Source organism: Xenopus tropicalis, chromosome 9 (genome assembly GCF_000004195.4).
Source record: "Xenopus tropicalis strain Nigerian chromosome 9, UCB_Xtro_10.0, whole genome shotgun sequence".
NCBI lineage: Eukaryota > Metazoa > Chordata > Amphibia > Anura > Pipidae > Xenopus > Xenopus tropicalis.
Window position 1 is genome coordinate 2271038 of NC_030685.2, and position 22255 is coordinate 2293292.

General features: G+C 52.0%; 2 protein-coding genes across 8 annotated transcripts in view; both read left to right on the forward strand.

Annotated features, from left to right (window-relative positions):
• LOC100497516 (sulfotransferase 1C1) overlaps positions 1–13748 on the forward strand; it is a 60031-nt gene extending 46283 nt beyond the window's left edge. For all 3 annotated transcript variants that reach the window (XM_031892972.1, XM_031892973.1, XM_031892971.1), the window contains exons 2-8: positions 2022–2194; positions 8583–8711; positions 10774–10871; positions 12000–12126; positions 12250–12344; positions 12428–12608; positions 13254–13748. In XM_031892972.1, the coding sequence (XP_031748832.1) occupies positions 2023–2194; positions 8583–8711; positions 10774–10871; positions 12000–12126; positions 12250–12344; positions 12428–12608; positions 13254–13366 (915 nt within the window). In that variant the 5' untranslated portion in view covers position 2022 and the 3' untranslated portion in view covers positions 13367–13748. The remainder of the gene's footprint in view (positions 1–2021; positions 2195–8582; positions 8712–10773; positions 10872–11999; positions 12127–12249; positions 12345–12427; positions 12609–13253) is intronic.
• A 297-nt stretch (positions 13749–14045) lies between these two features.
• Positions 14046–20282, forward strand: sult1c2 (sulfotransferase family 1C member 2). 5 transcript variants are annotated; one of them, XM_031892593.1, is made up of 9 exons: positions 14046–14250; positions 15495–15991; positions 16871–17200; positions 17338–17466; positions 17866–17963; positions 18070–18196; positions 18467–18561; positions 18791–18971; positions 20075–20282. In XM_031892593.1, the coding sequence occupies exons 3-9, from the start codon at positions 17029–17031 to the stop codon at positions 20185–20187; spliced, it is 915 nt and encodes a 304-aa protein (XP_031748453.1). In that variant the 5' UTR covers positions 14046–14250; positions 15495–15991; positions 16871–17028; the 3' UTR covers positions 20188–20282.
• The last annotated feature ends 1973 nt before the right edge of the window (positions 20283–22255 follow it).

The window sequence follows — 22255 nt, forward strand, 5'->3', positions numbered from 1 at the left end:
AGCTCCTCCCCCTGCCAGTCACCCCTATCCCCTACAGCTCCTCCCCCTGCCAGTCACCCCTATCCCCTACAGCTCCTGCCCCCTGCCAGTCACCCCTATCCCCTACAGCTCCTCCCCCTTCCACTCACCCCTATCCCCTACAGCTTCCTCCCCCTTTCCAGTCACCCCTATCCCCTACAGCTCCTCCCCCTGCCAGTCACCCCTATCCCCTACAGCTCCTGCCCCCTGCCAGTCACCCCTATCCCCTACAGCTCCTCCCCCTGCCAGTCACCCCTATCCCCTACAGCTCCTTGCCCCCTGCCAGTCACCCCTATCCCCTACAGCTCCTCCCCCTTCCACTCACCCCTATCCCCTACAGCTCCTCCCCCTTCCAGTCACCCCTATCCCCTGCAGCTCCTCCCCCTGCCAGTCACCCCTATCCCCCACAGCTCCTCCCCCTGCCAGTCACCCCTATCCCCTACAGCCCCTCCCTCTGCCAGTCACCCCTATCCCCTACAGCCCCTCCCCCTGCCAGTCACCCCTATCCCCTACAGCCCCTCCCTCTGCCAGTCACCCCTATCCCCTACAGCCCCTCCCCCTGCCAGTCACCCCTATCCCCTACAGCCCCTCCCTCTGCCGGTCACCCCTATCCCCCACAGCTCCTCCCCCTGCCAGTCACCCCTATCCCCTACAGCTCCTCCCCCTGCCAGTCACCCCTATCCCCTACAGCTCCTCCCCCTGCCAGTCACCCCTATCCCCTACAGCTCCTCCCCCTGCCAGTCACCCCTATCCCCTACAGCTCCTCCCCCTGCCAGTCACCCCTATCCCCTACAGCTCCTCCCTCTGCCAGTCACCCCTATCCCCAACAGCTCCTCCCTCTGCCCCTCACCCCTATGCCCTACAGCTCCTCCCTCTGCCAGTCACCCCCCATCCTACAGCTCCTCCCCCTGCCAGTCACCCCTATCCCCAACAGCTCCTCCCCCTGCCAGTCACCCCCCATCCTACAGCTCCTCCCCCTGCCAGTCACCCCTATCCCCTACAGCTCCTCCCTCTGCCAGTCACCCCTATCCCCTACAGCTCCTCCCTCTGCCAGTCACCCCTATCCCCTACAGCTCCTCCTCTGCCAGTCACCCCTATCCCCAACAGCTCCTCCCTCTGCCAGTCACCCCCCATCCTACAGCTCCTCCCCCTGCCAGTCACCCCTATCCCCAACAGCTCCTCCCTCTGCCAGTCACCCCTATCCCCAACAGCTCCTCCCTCTGCCAGTCACCCTTCATCCTACAGCTCCTCCCTCTGCCAGTCACCCCCCATCCTACAGCTCCTCCCTCTGCCAGTCACCCCTATCCCCTACAGCTCCTCCCTCTGCCAGTCACCCCTATCCCCTACAGCTCCTCCCTCTGCCAGTCACCCCTATCCCCTACAGCTCCTCCCTCTGCCAGTCACCCCTATCCTCTACAGCTCCTCCCCCTGCCAGTCACCCCTATCCCCAACAGCTCCTCCCTCTGCCAGTCACCCCTATCCCCAACAGCTCCTCCCTCTGCCAGTCACCCCCCATCCTACAGCTCCTCCCTCTGCCAGTCACCCCCCATCCTACAGCTCCTGCCTCTGCCAGTCACCCCTATTGCCCCTACAGCTCCTCCCTCTGCCAGTCACCCCTATCCCCTACAACTCCTCCCTCTTGCCAGTCACCCCCATCCTACAGCTCTTCCCTCTGCCAGTCACCCCCATCCTACAGCTCCTCCCTCTGCCAGTCACCCCTATCCCCTACAGCTCCTCCCTCTGCCAGTCACCCCCCATCCTACAGCTCCTCCCCCTGCCAGTCACCCCCAACCTACAGCTCCTCCCTCTGCCAGTCACCCCTATCCCCTACAGCTCCTCCCCCTGCCAGTCACCCCCCATCCTACAGCTCCTCCCTCTGCCCCTCACCCCTATCCCCTACAGCTCCTCCCTCTGCCCCTCACCCCTATGCCCTACAGCTCCTCCCTCTGCTTTTTGCCCCCCAGCAGTTTGCCCCAGCCCCTCACTCTCTCTGTTCCCCCCAGTATGGATCCAGCCATGGTGGAAGAAATAGTAAAGGTAATGGAGAATTACCAGATTACTGTCGGCCATATTGAGGGGGTCCCCCTGCCGAGCATCACCTGTGACGCGTGGGACACTATATACGGTTTCCAGGCCCGGGGGGACGACATTCTCATCGCTACCTACCCCAAAGCAGGTGAGTGTCTGCTCCATTTAATTCCTTTATCCTACATGTTGAACTACAATTCCCAGCATCAAAGTGACAGGTAAAGGCTACTGGGAGTTGCAGTAAATCCCCCCATATGTACAGGCCCAGGGGGTCATTCACTAAAGCTACAGGGGGAGCTGGAAATCTCTCTGTTGCCTACCCACAATGCACCTGGTCTTCCTTGGGGCTACCTGGTGCCCCTTACTGCCCCTATTGCCCCTTACTGTCCTTATTGCCCCTTACTGCCCATAACTGCTCTTATTGCCCCTTACTGTCCTTATTGCCCCTTACTGCCCCTAACTTCTATTATTGCCCCTTACTGCTGTTATTGCCCCTTACTGCTGTTATTGAGCCTTACTGCTGTTATTGAGCCTTACTGCTGTTATTGCCCCTTACTGCTGTTATTGCCCCTTACTGCCCCTAACTTCTCTTATTGCCCCTTACTGCTCATATTGCCCCTTACTGCTGTTATTGCCCCTTACTGCTGTTATTGCCCCTTACTGCCCCTAACTTCTCTTATTGCCCCTTACTGCTCTTATTGCCCCTTACTGCTGTTATTGCCCCTTACTGCTGTTATTGAGCCTTACTGCTGTTATTGCCCCTTACTGCTGTTATTGCCCCTTACTGCCCCTAACTTCTCTTATTGCCCCTTACTGCTCATATTGCCCCTTACTGCTGTTATTGCCCCTTATTGCTGTTATTGAGCCTTACTGCTGTTATTGCCCCTTACTGCTGTTATTGCCCCTTACTGCTGTTATTGCCCCTTACTGCCCATAACTGCTCTTATTGCCCCTTACTGTCCTTATTGCCCCTTACTGCCCCTAACTTCTCTTATTGCCCCTTACTGCTGTTATTGAGCCTTACTGCTGTTATTGCCCCTTACTGCTGTTATTGCCCCTTACTGTCCCTAACTTCTCTTATTGCCCCTTACTGCTCATATTGCCCCTTACTGCTGTTATTGCCCCTTACTGCTGTTATTGCCCCTTACTGCTGTTATTGCCCCTTACTGCTGTTATTGAGCCTTACTGCTGTTATTGCCCCTTACTGCTGTTATTGCCCCTTACTGCTGTTATTGTCCCTTACTGCTCATATTGCCCCTTACTGCTGTTATTGCCCCTTACTGCTGTTATTGCCCCTTACTGCTGTTATTGCCCCTTACTGCTGTTATTGCCCCTTACTGCTGTTATTGCCCCTTACTGCTGTTATTGCCCCTTACTGCTGTTATTGAGCCTTACTGCTGTTATTGCCCCTTACTGCTGTTATTGCCCCTTACTGCTGTTATTGAGCCTTACTGCTGTTATTGCCCCTTACTGCTGTTATTGCCCCTTACTGCTGTTATTGCCCCTTACTGCTGTTATTGCCCCTTACTGCTGTTATTGAGCCTTACTGCTGTTATTGCCCCTTACTGCTGTTATTGAGCCTTACTGCTGTTATTGCCCCTTACTGCTGTTATTGCCCCTTACTTCATGCTGCGAGTGGAGAGGAGGGAGCTCAGGTACAAACCCATCGGCTGATCTCATTGGCTACTGACTGACTGGAACTTCTATGGGCGCAACTATAGCACCAAACACTACGGGAGTCTGGGTCCAACGTCCATTTGTAGGAATGTTGGTGATATGTAAAGTACAATCGGCCCGTGTCATAGTGCAACTCCCTGTCACCCTGTGGGTGCTGCTGTGTCACTCTGTACATAGTGCAACTCCCTGTCACCCTGTGGGTGCTGCTGTGTCACTCTGTACATAGTGCAACCCCCTGTCACCCTGTGGGTGCTGCTGTGTCACTCTGTACATAGTGCAACTCCCTGTCACCCTGTGGGGTGCTGCTGTGTCACTCTGTACATAGTGCAACTCCCTGTCACCCTGTGGGTGCTGCTGTGTCACTCTGTACATAGTGCAACTCCCTGTCACCCTGTGGGTGCTGCTGTGTCACTCTGTACATAGTGCAACTCCCTGTCACCCTGTGGGTGCTGCTGTGTCACTCTGTACATAGTGCAACTCCCTGTCACCCTGTGGGTGCTGCTGTGTCACTCTGTACATAGTGCAACTCCCTGTCACCCTGTGGGTGCTGCTGTGTCACTCTGTACATAGTGCAACTCCCTGTCACCCTGTGGGTGCTGCTGTGTCACTCTGTACATAGTGCAACTCCCTGTCACCCTGTGGGTGCTGCTGTGTCACTCTGTACATAGTGCAACTCCCTGTCACCCTGTGGGTGCTGCTGTGTCACTCTGTACATAGTGCAACTCCCTGTCACCCTGTGGGTGCTGCTGTGTCACTCTGTACATAGTGCAACTCCCTGTCACCCTGTGGGTGCTGCTGTGTCACTCTGTACATAGTGCAACCCCCTGTCACCCTGTGGGTGCTGCTGTGTCACTCTGTACATAGTGCAACCCCCTGTCACCCTGTGGGTGCTGCTGTGTCACTCTGTACATAGTGCAACCCCCTATCACCCTGTGGGTGCTGCTGTGTCACTCTGTACATAGTGCAACCCCCTGTCACCCTGTGGGTGCTGCTGTGTCACTCTGTACATAGTGCAACCCCCTGTCACCCTGTGGGTGCTGCTGTGTCACTCTGTACATAGTGCAACTCCCTGTCACCCTGTGGGTGCTGCTGTGTCACTCTGTACATAGTGCAACTCCCTGTCACCCTGTGGGTGCTGCTGTGTCACTCTGTACATAGTGCAACCCCCTGTCACCCTGTGGGTGCTGCTGTGTCACTCTGTACATAGTGCAACTCCCTGTCACCCTGTGGGTGCTGCTGTGTCACTCTGTACATAGTGCAACTCCCTGTCACCCTGTGGGTGCTGCTGTGTCACTCTGTACATAGTGCAACCCCCTGTCACCCTGTGGGTGCTGCTGTGTCACTCTGTACATAGTGCAACTCCCTGTCACCCTGTGGGTGCTGCTGTGTCACTCTGTACATAGTGCAACTCCCTGTCACCCTGTGGGTGCTGCTGTGTCACTCTGTACATAGTGCAACCCCCTGTCACCCTGTGGGTGCTGCTGTGTCACTCTGTACATAGTGCAACTCCCTGTCACCCTGTGGGTGCTGCTGTGTCACTCTGTACATAGTGCAACCCCCTGTCACCCTGTGGGTGCTGCTGTGTCACTCTGTACATAGTGCAACTCCCTGTCACCCTGTGGATGCTGCTGTGTCACTCTGTACATAGTGCAACCCCCTGTCACCCTGTGGGTGCTGCTGTGTCACTCTGTACATAGTGCAACTCCCTGTCACCCTGTGGGTGCTGCTGTGTCACTCTGTACATAGTGCAACTCCCTGTCACCCTGTGGGTGCTGCTGTGTCACTCTGTACATAGTGCAACCCCCTGTCACCCTGTGGGTGCTGCTGTGTCACTCTGTACATAGTGCAACTCCCTGTCACCCTGTGGGTGCTGCTGTGTCACTCTGTACATAGTGCAACCCCCTGTCACCCTGTGGGTGCTGCTGTGTCACTCTGTACATAGTGCAACTTCCTGTCACCCTGTGGGTGCTGCTGTGTCACTCTGTACATAGTGCAACTCCCTGTCACCCTGTGGGTGCTGCTGTGTCACTCTGTACATAGTGCAACTCCCTGTCACCCTGTGGGTGCTGCTGTGTCACTCTGTACATAGTGCAACTCCCTGTCACCCTGTGGGTGCTGCTGTGTCACTCTGTACATAGTGCATCTCCCTGTCACCCTGTGGGTGCTGCTGTGTCACTCTGTATATAGTGCAACTCCCTGTCACCCTGTGGGTGCTGCTGTGTCACTCTGTACATAGTGCAACTCCCTGTCACCCTGTGGGTGCTGCTGTGTCACTCTGTACATAGTGCAACCCCCTGTCACCCTGTGGGTGCTGCTGTGTCACTCTGTACATAGTGCAACCCCCTGTCACCCTGTGGGTGCTGCTGTGTCACTCTGTACATAGTGCAACTCCCTGTCACCCTGTGGGTGCTGCTGTGTCACTCTGTACATAGTGCAACTCCCTGTCACCCTGTGGGTGCTGCTGTGTCACTCTGTACATAGTGCAACCCCCTGTCACCCTGTGGGTGCTGCTGTGTCACTCTGTACATAGTGCAACTCCCTGTCACCCTGTGGGTGCTGCTGTGTCACTCTGTACATAGTGCAACCCCCTGTCACCCTGTGGGTGCTGCTGTGTCACTCTGTACATAGTGCAACTCCCTGTCACCCTGTGGGTGCTGCTGTGTCACTCTGTACATAGTGCAACCCCCTGTCACCCTGTGGGTGCTGCTGTGTCACTCTGTACATAGTGCAACTCCCTGTCACCCTGTGGGTGCTGCTGTGTCACTCTGTACATAGTGCAACCCCCTGTCACCCTGTGGGTGCTGCTGTGTCACTCTGTACATAGTGCAACCCCCTGTCACCCTGTGGGTGCTGCTGTGTCACTCTGTACATAGTGCAACTCCCTGTCACCCTGTGGGTGCTGCTGTGTCACTCTGTACATAGTGCAACTCCCTGTCACCCTGTGGGTGCTGCTGTGTCACTCTGTACATAGTGCAACCCCCTGTCACCCTGTGGGTGCTGCTGTGTCACTCTGTACATAGTGCAACTCCCTGTCACCCTGTGGGTGCTGCTGTGTCACTCTGTACATAGTGCAACCCCCTGTCACCCTGTGGGTGCTGCTGTGTCACTCTGTACATAGTGCAACTCCCTGTCACCCTGTGGGTGCTGCTGTGTCACTCTGTACATAGTGCAACTCCCTGTCACCCTGTGGGTGCTGCTGTGTCACTCTGTACATAGTGCATCTCCCTGTCACCCTGTGGGTGCTGCTGTGTCACTCTGTACATAGTGCAACCCCCTGTCACCCTGTGGGTGCTGCTGTGTCACTCTGTACATAGTGCATCTCCCTGTCACCCTGTGGGTGCTGCTGTGTCACTCTGTACATAGTGCATCTCCCTGTCACCCTGTGGGTGCTGCTGTGTCACTCTGTACATAGTGCATCTCCCTGTCACCCTGTGGGTGCTGCTGTGTCACTCTGTACATAGTGCAACCCCCTGTCACCCTGTGGGTGCTGCTGTGTCACTCTGTACATAGTGCAACTCCCTGTCACCCTGTGGGTGCTGCTGTGTCACTCTGTACATAGTGCATCTCCCTGTCACCCTGTGGGTGCTGCTGTGTCACTCTGTACATAGTGCATCTCCCTGTCACCCTGTGGGTGCTGCTGTGTCACTCTGTACATAGTGCAACCCCCTGTCACCCTGTGGGTGCTGCTGTGTCACTCTGTACATAGTGCAACTCCCTGTCACCCTGTGGGTGCTGCTGTGTCACTCTGTACATAGTGCAACCCCCTGTCACCCTGTGGGTGCTGCTGTGTCACTCTGTACATAGTGCAACTCCCTGTCACCCTGTGGGTGCTGCTGTGTCACTCTGTACATAGTGCAACTCCCTGTCACCCTGTGGGTGCTGCTGTGTCACTCTGTACATAGTGCATCTCCCTGTCACCCTGTGGGTGCTGCTGTGTCACTCTGTACATAGTGCAACCCCCTGTCACCCTGTGGGTGCTGCTGTGTCACTCTGTACATAGTGCATCTCCCTGTCACCCTGTGGGTGCTGCTGTGTCACTCTGTACATAGTGCAACTCCCTGTCACCCTGTGGGTGCTGCTGTGTCACTCTGTACATAGTGCATCTCCCTGTCACCCTGTGGGTGCTGCTGTGTCACTCTGTACATAGTGCAACCCCCTGTCACCCTGTGGGTGCTGCTGTGTCACTCTGTACATAGTGCAACTCCCTGTCACCCTGTGGGTGCTGCTGTGTCACTCTGTACATAGTGCAACTCCCTGTCACCCTGTGGGTGCTGCTGTGTCACTCTGTACATAGTGCAACTCCCTGTCACCCTGTGGGTGCTGCTGTGTCACTCTGTATTTAGTTCCCAGGGGAATCAGAACCCATTCCGGCACCGGTCCAGCCCAGGTGAGAACATTCCCACAATAAATAACACAATGGGGGGGAAATACTGAGATCGGATTTATCGGCAGAACAACGGGTTGGGCAGCGCAGGGGAAAGGATATAGCGGAACTACTAATCCCTGCATTGTCTGCCCGGCAACAGGCTTTATAGCACAAAGCACTTTCCCACGATTCCTTCCTTCCCTTTGTCTAATGGAGCAGAACTGACAATCTCGCTGCGGTTTCACCCTTACATAGGGACTCCATTGTTCTTCTGCCCAGAACCCCCCTTATCTCCCCCATAATCCTTTTGTTCCCTCCCAGGGGTTGGGCTGATTGTACAAGGGGTTTAGTTAGTCAGAGAGGGCCTCCTTTCCTCCATCTGTTTGTAGGTTTTACATCAACTTCTATAGAGCACTAGGGGGCGCTGTGGGGCAGCTTTACGGTTGGGTTTAGTTCCCCTTTAACCTGTACAGGTGTGTGTGTCTGTGCGTAGGGACAACGTGGATGCAGGAGATCGTGGATCTGATATTACAGGAGGGAGACGCGCAGAAGGGCAGGAGGGCCCCGTGTTTCATCAAAGTGCCATTCATAGACCTGGTACCGCCAAAGCCCATGCCGTCAGGTAATAGACTCCACCCACAGCGCTCCTGGGGTCCTGTACCCCCACACTGGCACTGCAGGGCCTCTCACTAATAACCCAGACTGAACCCATATAGGGTCAGAGGGACTTGGGTCCCAACCTATTAATCAAGAATTACATTGCACAGTGGGAGGAGCTATAGGGAGGAGTATATGGAGCAATGGGAGGAGTTATAGGGAGGGGTATATGGAGTAATGGGAGGAGTTATAGGGAGGGGTATATGAAGCAATGGGAGGAGTTATAGGGAGGGATATATGAAGCAATGGGAGGAGTTATAGGGAGGGATATATCGAGCAATAGGAGGAGTTATAGGGAGGGGTATATGGAGCAATGGGAGGAGTTATAGGGAGGGGTATAAGGAGCAATGGGAGGAGTTATAGGGAGGGGTATATGGAGCAATATAAGGAGTTATAGGGAGGGGTATATCGAGCAATAGGAGGAGTTATAGGGAGGGGTATATGGAGCAGTGGGAGGACTTATAGGGGTCCCTATCCCATTCCCATCAGTCCCTGCCCCAGTGAGCTTAAAATCTAAAGTCCCTATCCCATTCCCATCAGCCCCTGCCCCAGTGAGCTTACAATCTAAGGTCCCTATCCCATTCCCATCAGTCCCTGCCCCAGTGAGCTTAAAATCTAAAGTCCCTATCCCATTCCCATCAGCCCCTGCCCCAGTGAGCTTACAATCTAAGGTCCCTATCACATTCCCATCAGTCCCTGCCCCAGTGAGCTTACAATCTAAAGTCCCTATCCCATTCCCATCAGCCCCTGCCCCAGTGAGCTTACACTCTAAGGTCCCTATCCCATTCCCATCAGCCCCTGCCCCAGTGAGCTTACAATCTAAGGTCCCTATCACATTCCCATCAGTCCCTGCCCCAGTGAGCTTACAATCTAAGGTCCCTATCCCATTCCCATCAGTCCCTGCCCCAGTGAGCTTACAATCTAAGGTCCCTATCCCATTCCCATCAGCCCCTGCCCCAGTGAGCTTACAATCTAAGGTCCCTATCACATTCCCATCAGCCCCTGCCCCAGTGAGCTTACAATCTAAGGTCCCTATCACATTCCCATCAGTCCCTGCCCCAGTGAGCTTACAATCTAAGGTCCCTATCCCATTCCCATCAGTCCCTGCCCTAGTGAGCTTACAATCTAAGGTCCCTATCCCATTCCCATCAGTCCCTGCCCTAGTGAGCTTACAATCTAAGGTCCCTATCCCATTCCCATCAGTCCCTGCCCTAGTGAGCTTACAATCTAAGGTCCCTATCCCATTCCCATCAGTCCCTGCCCTAGTGAGCTTACAATCTAAGGTCCCTATCCCATTCCCATCAGCCCCTGCCCCAGTGAGCTTACAATCTAAGGTCCCTATCCCATTCCCATCAGCCCCTGCCCCAGTGAGCTTACAATCTAAGGTCCCTATCACATTCCCATCAGTCCCTGCCCCAGTGAGCTTACAATCTAAGGTCCCTATCCCATTCCCATCAGCCCCTGCCCCAGTGAGCTTACAATCTAAGGTCCCTATCACATTCCCATCAGCCCCTGCCCCAGTGAGCTTACAATCTAAGGGCCCTATCACATTCCCAACAGTCCCTGCCCCAGTGAGCTTACACTCTAAGGGCCCTATCAGATTCCCATCAGTCCCTACCCCAGTGAGCTTACTATCTTGGGGCAGGTAGGCAGAAGAGGCAGCTGCCTAGGGCACAATGATTGAGGGGCCTCTCCTTCCTACCCCTAGTGCTACTTTGTCATTGCCTCTGCCGCTTGTCATTAGAGGCAGAGGCAATGACCGACCTAATCGCCCCGCCCCCCCCTGCACCACCTCCTGTGCTTTGGCGCGCATGCACCGTTCGGGGGGGCAGGGAGGTGGGCGGAGTTGGCCGTCCAGGTTGCCTAGGGCTCTCGGTCGGCTTGGCCCGCCCCTGCCCCAGTGAGCTGACAATCTAATGTCCCTATCCCATAACCTCCCCTCTCTTTCCCAGTCATGTTTATTTATTTAAATGTGTGATATTCCCATTCCTTCCATCAGGGCTATAACTGCTACTGTTCCATTCTAGGTGTGGAGTTGGCACAAACCATGAAATCCCCCCGTGTCCTAAAAACTCACTTACCTATTAACCTGCTGCCCCCCTCCTTTTGGGAGAAGAATGTCAAGGTCAGTTATTCTCCTCCTATTGTTCCATATACCCCTCCCTATAACTCCTCTCATTGCCCCATATACCCCTCCCTATAACTCCTCCCATTGCTCCATATACCCCTCCCTATAACTCCTCCCATTGCTCCATATACCCCTCCCTATAACTCCTCTCATTGCCCCATATACCCCTCCCTATAACCCCTCCCATTGCTCCATATACCCCTCCCTATAACTCCTCTCATTGCCCCATATACCCCTCCCTATAACTCCTCCCATTGCTCCATATAACCCTCCCTATAACCCCTCCCATTGCTCCATATACCCCTCCCTATAACCCCTCCCATTGCTCCATATAACCCTCCTATAACTCCTCCCATTGCCCCATATACCCCTCCCTATAACCCCTCCCATTGCTCCATATACCCCTCCCTATAACCCCTCCCATTGCTCCATATAACCCTCCTATAACTCCTCCCATTGCCCCATATACCCCTCCCTATAACTCCTCCTATTGCTACATATACCCCTCCCTATAACTCCTCCCATTGTCCCATATACCCCTCCCTATAACTCCTCCTATTGCTCCATATACCTCTCCCAATAACTCCTCCCATTGCTCCATATACCCCTCCCTATAACTCCTCCCATTGCCCCATATACCCCTCCATATAGCCCCTCCCATTGCTCCATATACCCCTCCCTATAACTCCTCCCATTGCTCCATATACCCCTCCCTATAACTCCTCCCATTGCTCCATATACCCCTCCCTATAACTCCTCCTATTACTCCATATACCCCTCCCTATAACTCCTCCTATTGTAACATATACCCCTTCCTATAACCCCTCCCATTGCTCCATATACCCCTCCCTATAACCCCTCCCATTGCTCCATATACCCCTCCCTATAACTCCTCCCATTGCCCCATATACCCCTCCCTATAACTCCTCCTATTGCTCCATATACCTCTCCCAATAACTCCTCCCATTGCTCCATCTAACCCTCCCTATAACTCCTCCCATTGCTACATATACCCCTCCCTATAACCCCTCCCATTCCTGCAGATAATGCCCATGCCCTGTGCCCATTATATACTCTGTGCCAGTGACTGTACCTGTATGAATATGGATTCCTTTCCCCCTTCAGGCTGTCTATGTTGCCAGAAATGCCAAGGACTGTATGGTTTCTTATTATTACTTTCAAAAGATGAATAAGGGTCTGCCGCCCCCCGGAACCTGGGAGAATTACTTCTCGACATTCCTGTCTGGAGATGGTGAGCTCTCAGCCAATAGGGAACCTTCAAGCTGCTGATAACAAAGTTAGGAATCTGTAATAGAAACAGAATTATTCATAAGTGGTTTCTTTGGTTTCTAACCCCAGTTCTTCCTTCTTGCAGTGCCATGGGGCAGTTGGTTTGACCATGTGATTGGCTGGGGGAAAGCTATGGACAAACACCAGATTCTCTTTATCTTCTATGAGGACATGATCGAGGTGAGAAGGTTCCTCTGCAGGATAATAGGGAAATGTCATTGTCCCACCCCAGATAGAACCTTTGTGCTTCTCATTTATTGTAGGACCCAATGCGTGAGATTCGCAAAGTCACAAAGTTCCTCGGGAAGGACTTATCTGAGGAGGTTCTGGAGAACATCAAGTATCACACTTCCTTCCAGGCAATGAAGGAGAACCCTATGGCAAATTACACAGCACTTCCCAGTGCTGTCATGGACCAAACCATATCTCCATTCATGAGAAAAGGTATGGGTATACTTTGTAGAGAATGGAGCTTCCTCTGAGCAGCTTCTGGGTCATGTTTATAAGCTTCTGTATCCCTCAATCTCTATCTGGACAACGTTAATGTCCATCACATTCTCTCAGTCAGATGACATTGTTAGTAAGAAATACCTGTCCAGAGATGTCCCTACACCTCTGCATATCCTGCACTAGGTTGGACACCCCACACATGGCAGCAGTACAAAAACATCTCAACTTGTATGGAGCCAACATGAGCTGCCCTGTGCCTCCATGGCTATTTGACCTATTCCAGCAATGAGACATTTATGTTCATGGTTTGAGCTGCCCCAGACTCTTCCAAGCCAACTAACTACTAAGGGTTACTGAGTGGGGCAATGCTTTTTAATTCGATTTCACTCTACGTTCCAACCCTGTAGGAATGGACTGAGGGCCCAGTTCTCATCACCTTGATTCCAGCTTTAAACTTCCATCCCTTCTTCTTTCCTCCTTCCCTTCATGTTTAGTCAGTTGTACCCCCTGGTGGGGCATTATCCCTGCTTTGATCTCCTGACCTTCTCTTCCTTCCATGGGCACCTCCCAGGCTTTGTGCATATGAGATGAGGAGCAGCTGAAGGGCAGTAGGTTGATGTTCACGTTGCTTTGTTCCAGGGACCGTGGGGGATTGGAGAAACCATTTCACGGTGGCACAGAACATTATCTTTGATGAGGAATACAAGAAGAAGATGGAGGGCAGTGGGCTGAACTTCCGCACTGAACTCTGATAGAGAATGGGGCCTAAGGAGCCGGTGGGAATTCCCTTCCTCATCTTCACACAGGGGACAACCTGTGCCCACAAGATTGTACAGAGGAGCCAGAGGCACATGGAGCCCAATAAGAGATTCTCCTACGACTCCCTTTCCTGGTGGCACCTTTGTGCCTCTGTACAGGCCATAAGGAACCTGTTGGGCCAAAGTATAGATCTGCCTATTGTGCCTGAGATAGAAATCAAAGAGTTTTTTATGTTCTCCTCGTGTCCCCATGGTTTTTCTCCCACTCTACAGATAATTGGCTCCTTATAAAACCATCATGAATGTGACTGTAGACTGTAAGCTCCACTGGGGCAGGGACTGGTGTAAATACAATAATAAAATATCTTGGCACTAAGTGAAGGGTAAGAATGTTCTACTGAATGCAAATCCATTTCTCAGATGTGAGTGGGTCGAACCCTTTCATCATCTTCTTCATAGGTCAGTGATGGGTTCTTACCCGACCAATAGAGCGGCCTGTTCTGATAATTTCATATTTGTGGGAAATGGCAGGTTCCAACGTTGATGTATATCTCATTTGTCACATCAATCATTTTTATAGGACATTTCCAATGGTTAAACCTCAAGTTTCCGCCTCGGGCTGTGATTGGGTACATAAAGTTTCTGTTTGTGAAGCACTTTCACAAGTGCATTTTCTGTGTGTATTTAGTGAGTCAGGCAGTCAGGAATGAGCACAGAAAACAACCCCCTGCCCCTGCTTCCCATTCCGTGCATCCCCAGAAAGCTTTGTCTCTGCCAGGCTGCCCAGAAGGCTCTTCTCTTCCACTTCGACCCTGGAAGGAGCAGGAGATTTCAACTTATAAGTCAGAAACCAGGTCCGACTGAATGCAGGGACTAAGGTATGTTATTCTGGTGGTTGTTCTGGGGTCCGGCCTGCTGGGCACAGCTATGCGACTTTCTAGCCTCTGGGCCCTAGAATTCCTTTACCAAGTGCTGCCACCCAAGCCTTACCCAACTATAGCAGTTTAGGCCTCAAACAAAATCATCACTGGTGCAGCCAATCCCACCACTGATTACATGGGGATCTCCTGTGGGTGTGGCCTAGGGGTCTCGAGTGTAGCACGAATACCTGTATCTGCAAGGTGAAGCGCCTGTGGGTGTGGCCTAGGGGTCTCGAGTGTAGCACGAATACCTGTATGTGCAAGGTGAAGCGCCTGTGGGTGTGGCCTAGGGGTCTCGAGTGTAGCACGAATACCTGTATGTGCAAGGTGAAGTGCCTGTGGGTGTGGCCTAGGGGTCTCGAGTGTAGCACGAATACCTGTATCTGCAAGGTGACGCTCCCGGTGGTCATAAGGCAATGGGCAAGAGCCTGGGACACATCTGCCCAGGAAGGAGAGGGACACGGGGCATCTCTTAATTCTGAGCAGGCAAGGTCTGACTGCTCCCATTATACTAATAAATACTGGGGAATGGGCTGTGATGGGGTAAGGCGACCCGAGCACCCCTTTAGTTTGTGGATTTGGGACCCAAATTAGCAATAAATAATTTAAATAAATAAAGATATACATACAGGTTCTATGTTGTGGCCCCCCTGCCTCCATTCTGCTTCTTGCCTCGTCCTCTCTCCTTCGGTCCATAAATCCACTTCTAATGCCCCTCGTCAAACGTTCCTTCTCTCCCGCTTCTCCTCCATTGTGGCCGCCATCTTGGAATCCAAACACTCAGTGAGAAAGCTCAGGTTTCCCACTGGATCTTTGCTTAATGTTACACGCTCTTCAGTGATAATTAAAGATGTTTCATAGCAGGGCTATGGGTGGATACGGCCAAGGGCACAGGCTAACAATCCCTAATTATATCTCCCATTAATCTGCACTGGGGGGACCCAATAGCGGAACAGAGAGATACAGCTGGAAGTAACAGGAAGGTTCTCCTCTGTTTGCCACCTTGTTCCAAGCTGAATGTTGTAGAAATTCAAACTCAGCCTCTTCCCAAATTCTGTTCTAATGAGGTCTCCGAGGGTGGGCTTGTAGGCATCTACCCATACATAATGCTGGGCCTAATCTGTGACTTCTCATAATCAACAAACATCCATCGGGTTCAATCGACGGCTCAAATAACCCAACCTACCTTCTTATCTCCGTAGTGTCAGGGCGCCTTAAGGGGAGTGAAGCTAGACGTTCCTTGGCTCCTGACCCAGATATCTGGAAACCATCTCTAGTGGAACATGTTCTGCTGTAATTTGCCTTCTGAATTAATCTTTAACCCAAAATGTAAATAAACTTTGTCTCTGTGCCTCTACCCTCTTCCAATAGTTTTTGGACAGCTGGGCGCTCTTGGGTGCCAGGTAGCCATTAATTGTTTATCGCTGTGGGAGAGTCATAGAGTGAGGAAGGAAGGCGTTTGGATGAGGCCTCCTGACCCACTTGGAAAAGTCCTGAAAGGGTTTGTTTAGCATCTTTACTGGGTCGGATTTGGAGTATTTCACAGCTCGGCCCCTTGGCAGATTTGAGCAGCAGGACTTTGCCTCTACAGAAGCCCTTTTTTCTGTTGCTGACTGTCAGTCGGGCCAAGAGACAGCGAAAAGGCTGGAAAAGATTTGTATCCTTCTAACCCAAAGCTGCCTGGAAATATTGCCTGGAGGTAAGTCACTTTCAGTTCTATTCTGTTAGTAGTCACAATGGGTTGGGGCATAGTCACTGGGAACCAACGCAAAGTCCTTACCGAGAAATATCAGCCAGTGTTCCCCTACCAATGGGTCTATATAGGTCCATGTCCAATGGATTCATAGTAACATAGTAAGTTAGGTTGAAAAAAGACATACGTCCATCACGTCCAACCATAATGCCTATATATAACCTGCCTAACTGCTAGTTGATCCAGAGGAAGGCAAAAAAACCCATCTGAAGCCTCTCTAATTTGCCCCAGAGGGGAAAAAATTCCTTCCTGACTCCAAGATGGCAATTGGACCAGTCACTGGGGCAACTGGTACTGAGAGCTATCTCCCATACCCCTGTATTCCCTCACTTGCTAAGAAGCCACTCAGCCCCTTCTTAAAGCTATATAATGTATTGGAGTGGAGGCCAGATGGCCAGTTGCACTGGAGGCCAGATGCCAGCCCAATTTGGCCCAGCGCACAGTGGCTTAACAAAAAGTTAATGGGCACCGCAGCAAAACTATTTTAGGTCCCCCTAAATTTAGGATTAACCCAAACACTGGTAAGCTGACCCATTCTACCGAGATATAATGAAATTATTTAGGGCCTTACATGGCTCTCTACACTTTTGGGCCCCTTGCAATGGGGCCACAGGGTCTGCTTTCTCTGTAGTTCTGTCCCTGGGTCAAACTGCCCTGTGTGCCACAGCCCAAAGAGTCCTCTCATGTTTGTAAAAGGCATGGGGGGCCAATAAAGATGGGGGCTCGGGGCTCCCAGAGGCTGAGGAAATGCCAATGGCAGTGCCAATGCCCCTTGCTGTGAGGATTAGGCTGAAAGCTTTCTGTTTATTTCCCTTCTCTCCATAGAAACCAATGCAGTTTGTTCCTTCTGTTGCCCTTGTGTGACTTTGTGTTGGCGTCTCCCTGCAGGACAGTTCCATATCATGTAAACCCCCCACTTCCACCTGCTCTCAGCCTTGTGCTCCCCACTTTCCCGTCTCTCGGCTCCCCGTTGCCCCCCACTCATGGCCTTTGAGAAGAATTCAGCGCTTTTCCAGTCGTTTGTGATGCAGCGACCCCAGATGGGGCAGGTTCTGGGGGTTCCGCTGGATCAGAACATATGCGACGCCTGGAATGACATCTGGAATTTTCGCGCTCACCCTGAGGATGTTTTGTTGGCTTCATACCCCAAAGCAGGTACCAGACATATTCCTATAAGGGGCAGTATATAATATATAAGACTGCTAGGGGGTGCTGGGAGTTGTAGTTGAACGAAAGCTAGAGCGCAGCGGCCTGGGCATCTCTGATAGCTCTTCTCTCCGCTCGTTCCCCAGGAATCACATGGATGCAGGAGGTGGTGGATATGATTTACCAGGAAGGGGACACAAACAAGTGCCTCAGAGCCCCCACTTATGACAGACACCCCTTCCTCGAAGCAGTGCCCCCCAAACCGGTGCCATCAGGTCAGTATTCTCCAATCAGATAATACCAGGACTGGAAGGACTGGCTTATACTTCTGTAGTTGCAGTTGTGCCGATGCTTCTACAGATGCACTAAATCCAGTCTGGGCACAACAGGCTCCAGTCCTAACTGCCCTACAGGGTGGCAAATAGCACCGGGGCAGTCCTCTAGCTGTCACACACAACTCCCTGAGAACCTCGGTGTGGGGCTCATCCAGCCGGGTGCCCTGCAACCACTTCATTGTAATGGAACCGCCATGCAACCAGTGAAGCCCAGCCAATTCCATTTATCCAACTGCCCCTATAAACTCACTAGGGCAGAACTCTGACTCCCATGAACCCTGGCCAATCACACTGGGAGACATAAAGTGAATGCTCACTATGTACATGCATTTATTTTAGGTCTGCAGTTAGCCGAAGAGATGGAACCCCCCCGGGTCCTTAAAACTCACCTTCCCATACAGCTGATCCCTCCATCATTTTGGAAGCAGAACTGTAAGGTAATGGTGGGAAGGCAAGACTGATGCACAGAACGCCTCTCCATGGCAACCGTTGCCCGGTCCTGATGCTGTCCCTATTAAAACTTTCATTTTAAACCCCACGTAGGTGATATACGTTGCACGGAATGCGAAGGACACGCTGGTCTCATACTTTCACTTCCAGAGGATGACCAAAGGCCTCCCCGACCCGGGGACCTGGGACGATTACTTTATGGCATTCCTGTCTGGGACACGTAAGTGGGCAGGGAGGACTTATACACGCGTGACACTAGGTGGCGATGTCTGTGTGAAATGTATGAGATGCTACAATGGCCATAGAGCAGAGGTCATCAGGTCCCCATTGATATGTAAAGATAAATAAAACATATGGTCCCTCCTAGAGTCTCCAACATATCCAGGGAAGCAAATGAACTCAAACCTTCAAATTGACCTTGTCCTTCAGGCTTTACCCCCTAGAGAATCATTGCCCCCAGGGGCTGTAACAGCACATGTTCTTCTTGCAGTTCCTTGGGGCAGTTGGTTTGACCATGTAAACGGCTGGTGGAAGGCAAAAGACAAGCATCGAGTCCTGTATGTATTTTATGAGGACATGAAGAAGGTGAGAAACCTTGTTTTTCTTCAACTTTGTAGATATTTATTTAGATAAGTGGCTTTTCCTTTATTCACCCACCCTTAGCCATTATGCACCTTGCCGAATAGCTTGGAGCCATCATCATCATTAAACGATGTGGGAAGGGGGTCATGAAGCATTTGGGGGCCTTGTATTTAAGGGTACGGTGCTGCTGCTGTATATGCGATTCTTCCTGAGATTCTCTCTTACCGCGCAGGATCTGAGGCTTGAGATTCAGAGGGTCGAGAGTTTCCTGGATAAGGATCTCCCTGAAGAGGTTCTGGAGAAGATCTGCCAGCACACAACCTTCCAGGCCATGAAGGAGAACCCAATGGCTAATTACACCACCATGCCCACCACTGTGATGGACCAATCTGTCTCCCCTTTCATGCGGAAAGGTACAGAAATGGTGACGCTGATGGATTTAACACTTTAGCATTTGATCAAGTTACTCTTCTACCAAAAGATTATTTTGAATATTGACTCAAATGCTAAGAAATCTAAAAAAACATCTGCTCCAAGGAATCTGTAGAGAGGAGATCAGCTTGTGCAGTAGGGCAAGATGGTGACAGTAGGGCAAGATGGTGACAGTAGGGCAAGATGGAGACAGTAGGGCAAGATGGTGACAGTAGGGCAAGATGGTGACAGTAGGGCAAGATGGTGACAGTAGGGCAAGATGGTGAGAGAAGGGCAAGATGGAGACAGTAGGGCAAGATGGAGACAGTAGGGCAAGATGGTGACAGTAGGGCAAGATGGAGACAGTAGGGCAAGATGGAGACAGTAGGGCAAGATGGTGACAGTAGGGCAAGATGGAGACAGTAGGGCAAGATGGAGACAGTAGGGCAAGATGGAGACAGTAGGGCAAGATGGTGACAGTAGGGCAAGATGGAGACAGTAGGGCAAGATGGTGACAGTAGGGCAAGATGGAAACAGTAGGACAAGATGGAGACAGTAGGGCAAGATGGGGACAGTAGGGCAAGATGGTGACAGTAGGGCAAGATGGAGACAGTAGGGCAAGTTGGAGACAGTAGGGCAAGATGGAGACAGTAGGGCAAGATGGTGACAGTAGGACAAGATGGAGACAGTAGGGCAAGATGGTGACAGTAGGGCAAGATGGAGACAGTAGGGCAATATGGTGACAGTAGGACAAGATGGAAACAGTAGGGCAAGATGGAGACAGTAGGACAAGATGGTGACAGTAGGGCAAGATGGTGACAGTAGGGCAAGATGGAGACAGTAGGGCAAGATGGTGACAGTAGGGCAAGATGGAGACAGTAGGGCAAGATGGAGACAGTAATGGCTGCCAAACCTACATCCCCTGCTGTTGAAGTACAATTTCCAGCACCCAATGGCACCCACCTCCCCAATGGAGCTGCAGTTTAACAACAGGTGAAAGCTTTAGGATGCACAGGCCTCCTTTATATATACAATTGGGCCAGGAAGCGTATTTGCCCCCTGCTGTGCCCAACATTCAGCCCTAACTCTCTATTCTGCCCGGCAGGGATTGTCGGGGACTGGAAGAACCACTTCCTGGTGGCCCAGAATGAATTGTTTGACTGGGAATATAAACGGAGAATGGACGGAACTGGCCTGGATTTCTGCACCCAGATCTGATGGGCAGGGCCCGGGCCCATAATAACGAGTTTTCATATCGAAGTTACTGCATTTTCGCATTTGATTCTCTTCTATTAAAAAGATCTTTTCACTCATCTTATCGTCTGACTTCTCTCACTGTTAGTAGGGGGGGGTCGCATTTACATTAACCTTTAGTACGTTATAGAATGGCAAATTCTAAGCAACTGCATACCTCCCAACATTTTTTGGCAAAATTTGCAAAATTGCTTGACCACGCCCACTTTGTGGCCACGCCCCAATCGCAACACCCCATTTTTAAAATTCATTTTTAAAATAGTGCCCCCGATGGCCCAATAGACAGCACCCCCATAGACAGTGCCCCATTTGCCCCCATAAACAGTACCCCCCATAGACAGTGCCCCCAATTGACCCCATAGACCAGTGATCCCCAACCAGTGGCTCAGGGGCAACATGTTGCTCCCCAACCCCTTGGATGTTGCTCTCAGTGCCCCCAAACCAGGTAGTTATTTTTGAATTCCTGACTTGGGGGCAAGTTTTGGTTGAACAAAAACAAGATTTCCTACCAAATAAAGCCCCTGTAAGCTGATAGGGTGCAAAGAGGCCCCTAATAGCCAATCACAGCCCTTATTTGGCTCCTCCATGAACTTTTATGGTGCTTGTGTTGCTCTCCAAGTCTTTTTACATTTGACTGTGGCTCCCGAGTAAGAAAGGTTGGGGATCCCTGCCATAGACCATGCCCTCAATTGCCCCACAGACAGTAGCCCCCATACACAGTGCCCCCATAGAAAGTACCCTCCATACACAATGCCCCCATACACAATACCCCCCATACACAGTGCCCCCATACACAGTACCCCCATACATAGTACCCCCATACACAGTGCCCCCATACACAGTGCCCCCCATACACAGTAGCCCTCCTTACACAGTGTCCCCCATACAGTGTCCCCCATACACAGTGCCCCCCATACACAGTAGCCCTCCTTACACAGTGCCCCCCATACACAGTAGCCCTCCTTACACAGTGTCCCCCATACAGTGTCCCCCATACACAGTGCCCCCCATACACAGTAGCCCTCCTTACACAGTGCCCCCCATACAGTGTCCCCCATACACAGTGCCACCAATACACAGTAGCCCTCCTTACACAGTGCCCCCCATATACAGTGCCCCCCATACACAGTACCCCCCATACACAGTAGCCCTCCTTACATAGTGCCCCCCCATACAGTGTCCCCCATACACAGTACCCCCATACACAGTGCCACCCATACACAGTAGCCCTCCTTACACAGTGCCACCCATACACAGTAGCCCTCCTTACACAGTGCCCCCCATACAGTGTCCCCCATATACAGTGTCCCCCATACACAGTACCCCCCATACACAGTAGCCCTCCTTACACAGTGTCCCCCCATATAGTGCCCCCCATACACAGAGCCCCCCATACACAGTGTCCCCCATACACAGTGCCCCCATACACAGTAGCCCCCCAATTTCCCCCATAGAGAGTACCTCCAATAGAAAATTCCCCCCATGCATAGTGCCCCCCATAGACTTCTTGTGGCTCCTGCTCCTTATTCGGCTCCTCGCCCGTGCGTAGTATGACGTCACACGTGCGCACGGGCGCAACCTTATAAAAGGACCTGTTGCCGCCGTACGAGGAGCCGAATAAGAAGCAGGAGCCGCAAGAAGAGACGGAGCCGGAGTCGGAGCGGTTCGGCTGTAGCCAGCGCATCCCACTGGCCTGGATAGTTTAATGAATGTTCTGCATTTCCGTAATGCGCGACATTCATTGAACAATCCGGGACAGCGGGACGCGCTGTAAAAACCGGGACTGTCCCGCGAAAAGCAGGACAGTTGGGGGGTATGCAACTGGTCTCCATGCAGCTTCTGAATGGGGGTCAGCGACCCCGGCAGCCAGAAAACTGTTGCTCTGTGAGGCTCCAGTTTTATTGATATACTATTCTGATCTTCTCCTATACATATTCCAGTCTCTCATTCAAACCACTCCCTAGTTGCCAAGGTAATTTCGACCCTAGCAACCAGATAAACAAAAAATGAAATAACTACAAAAAATAAAATT

Coding starts and splice junctions, on each gene's coding strand:
- sult1c2 (XM_031892593.1), top strand. CDS start 17,029: ATGGCCTTTGAGAAGAATTCAGCGCTTTTCCAGTCGTTTGTGATGCAG. Junction 17,964..18,069: donor TTTGGAAGCAGAACTGTAAG/GTAATGGTGGGA, acceptor AACCCCACGTAG/GTGATATACGTTGCACGGAA. Junction 18,562..18,790: donor TTTATGAGGACATGAAGAAG/GTGAGAAACCTT, acceptor CTTACCGCGCAG/GATCTGAGGCTTGAGATTCA.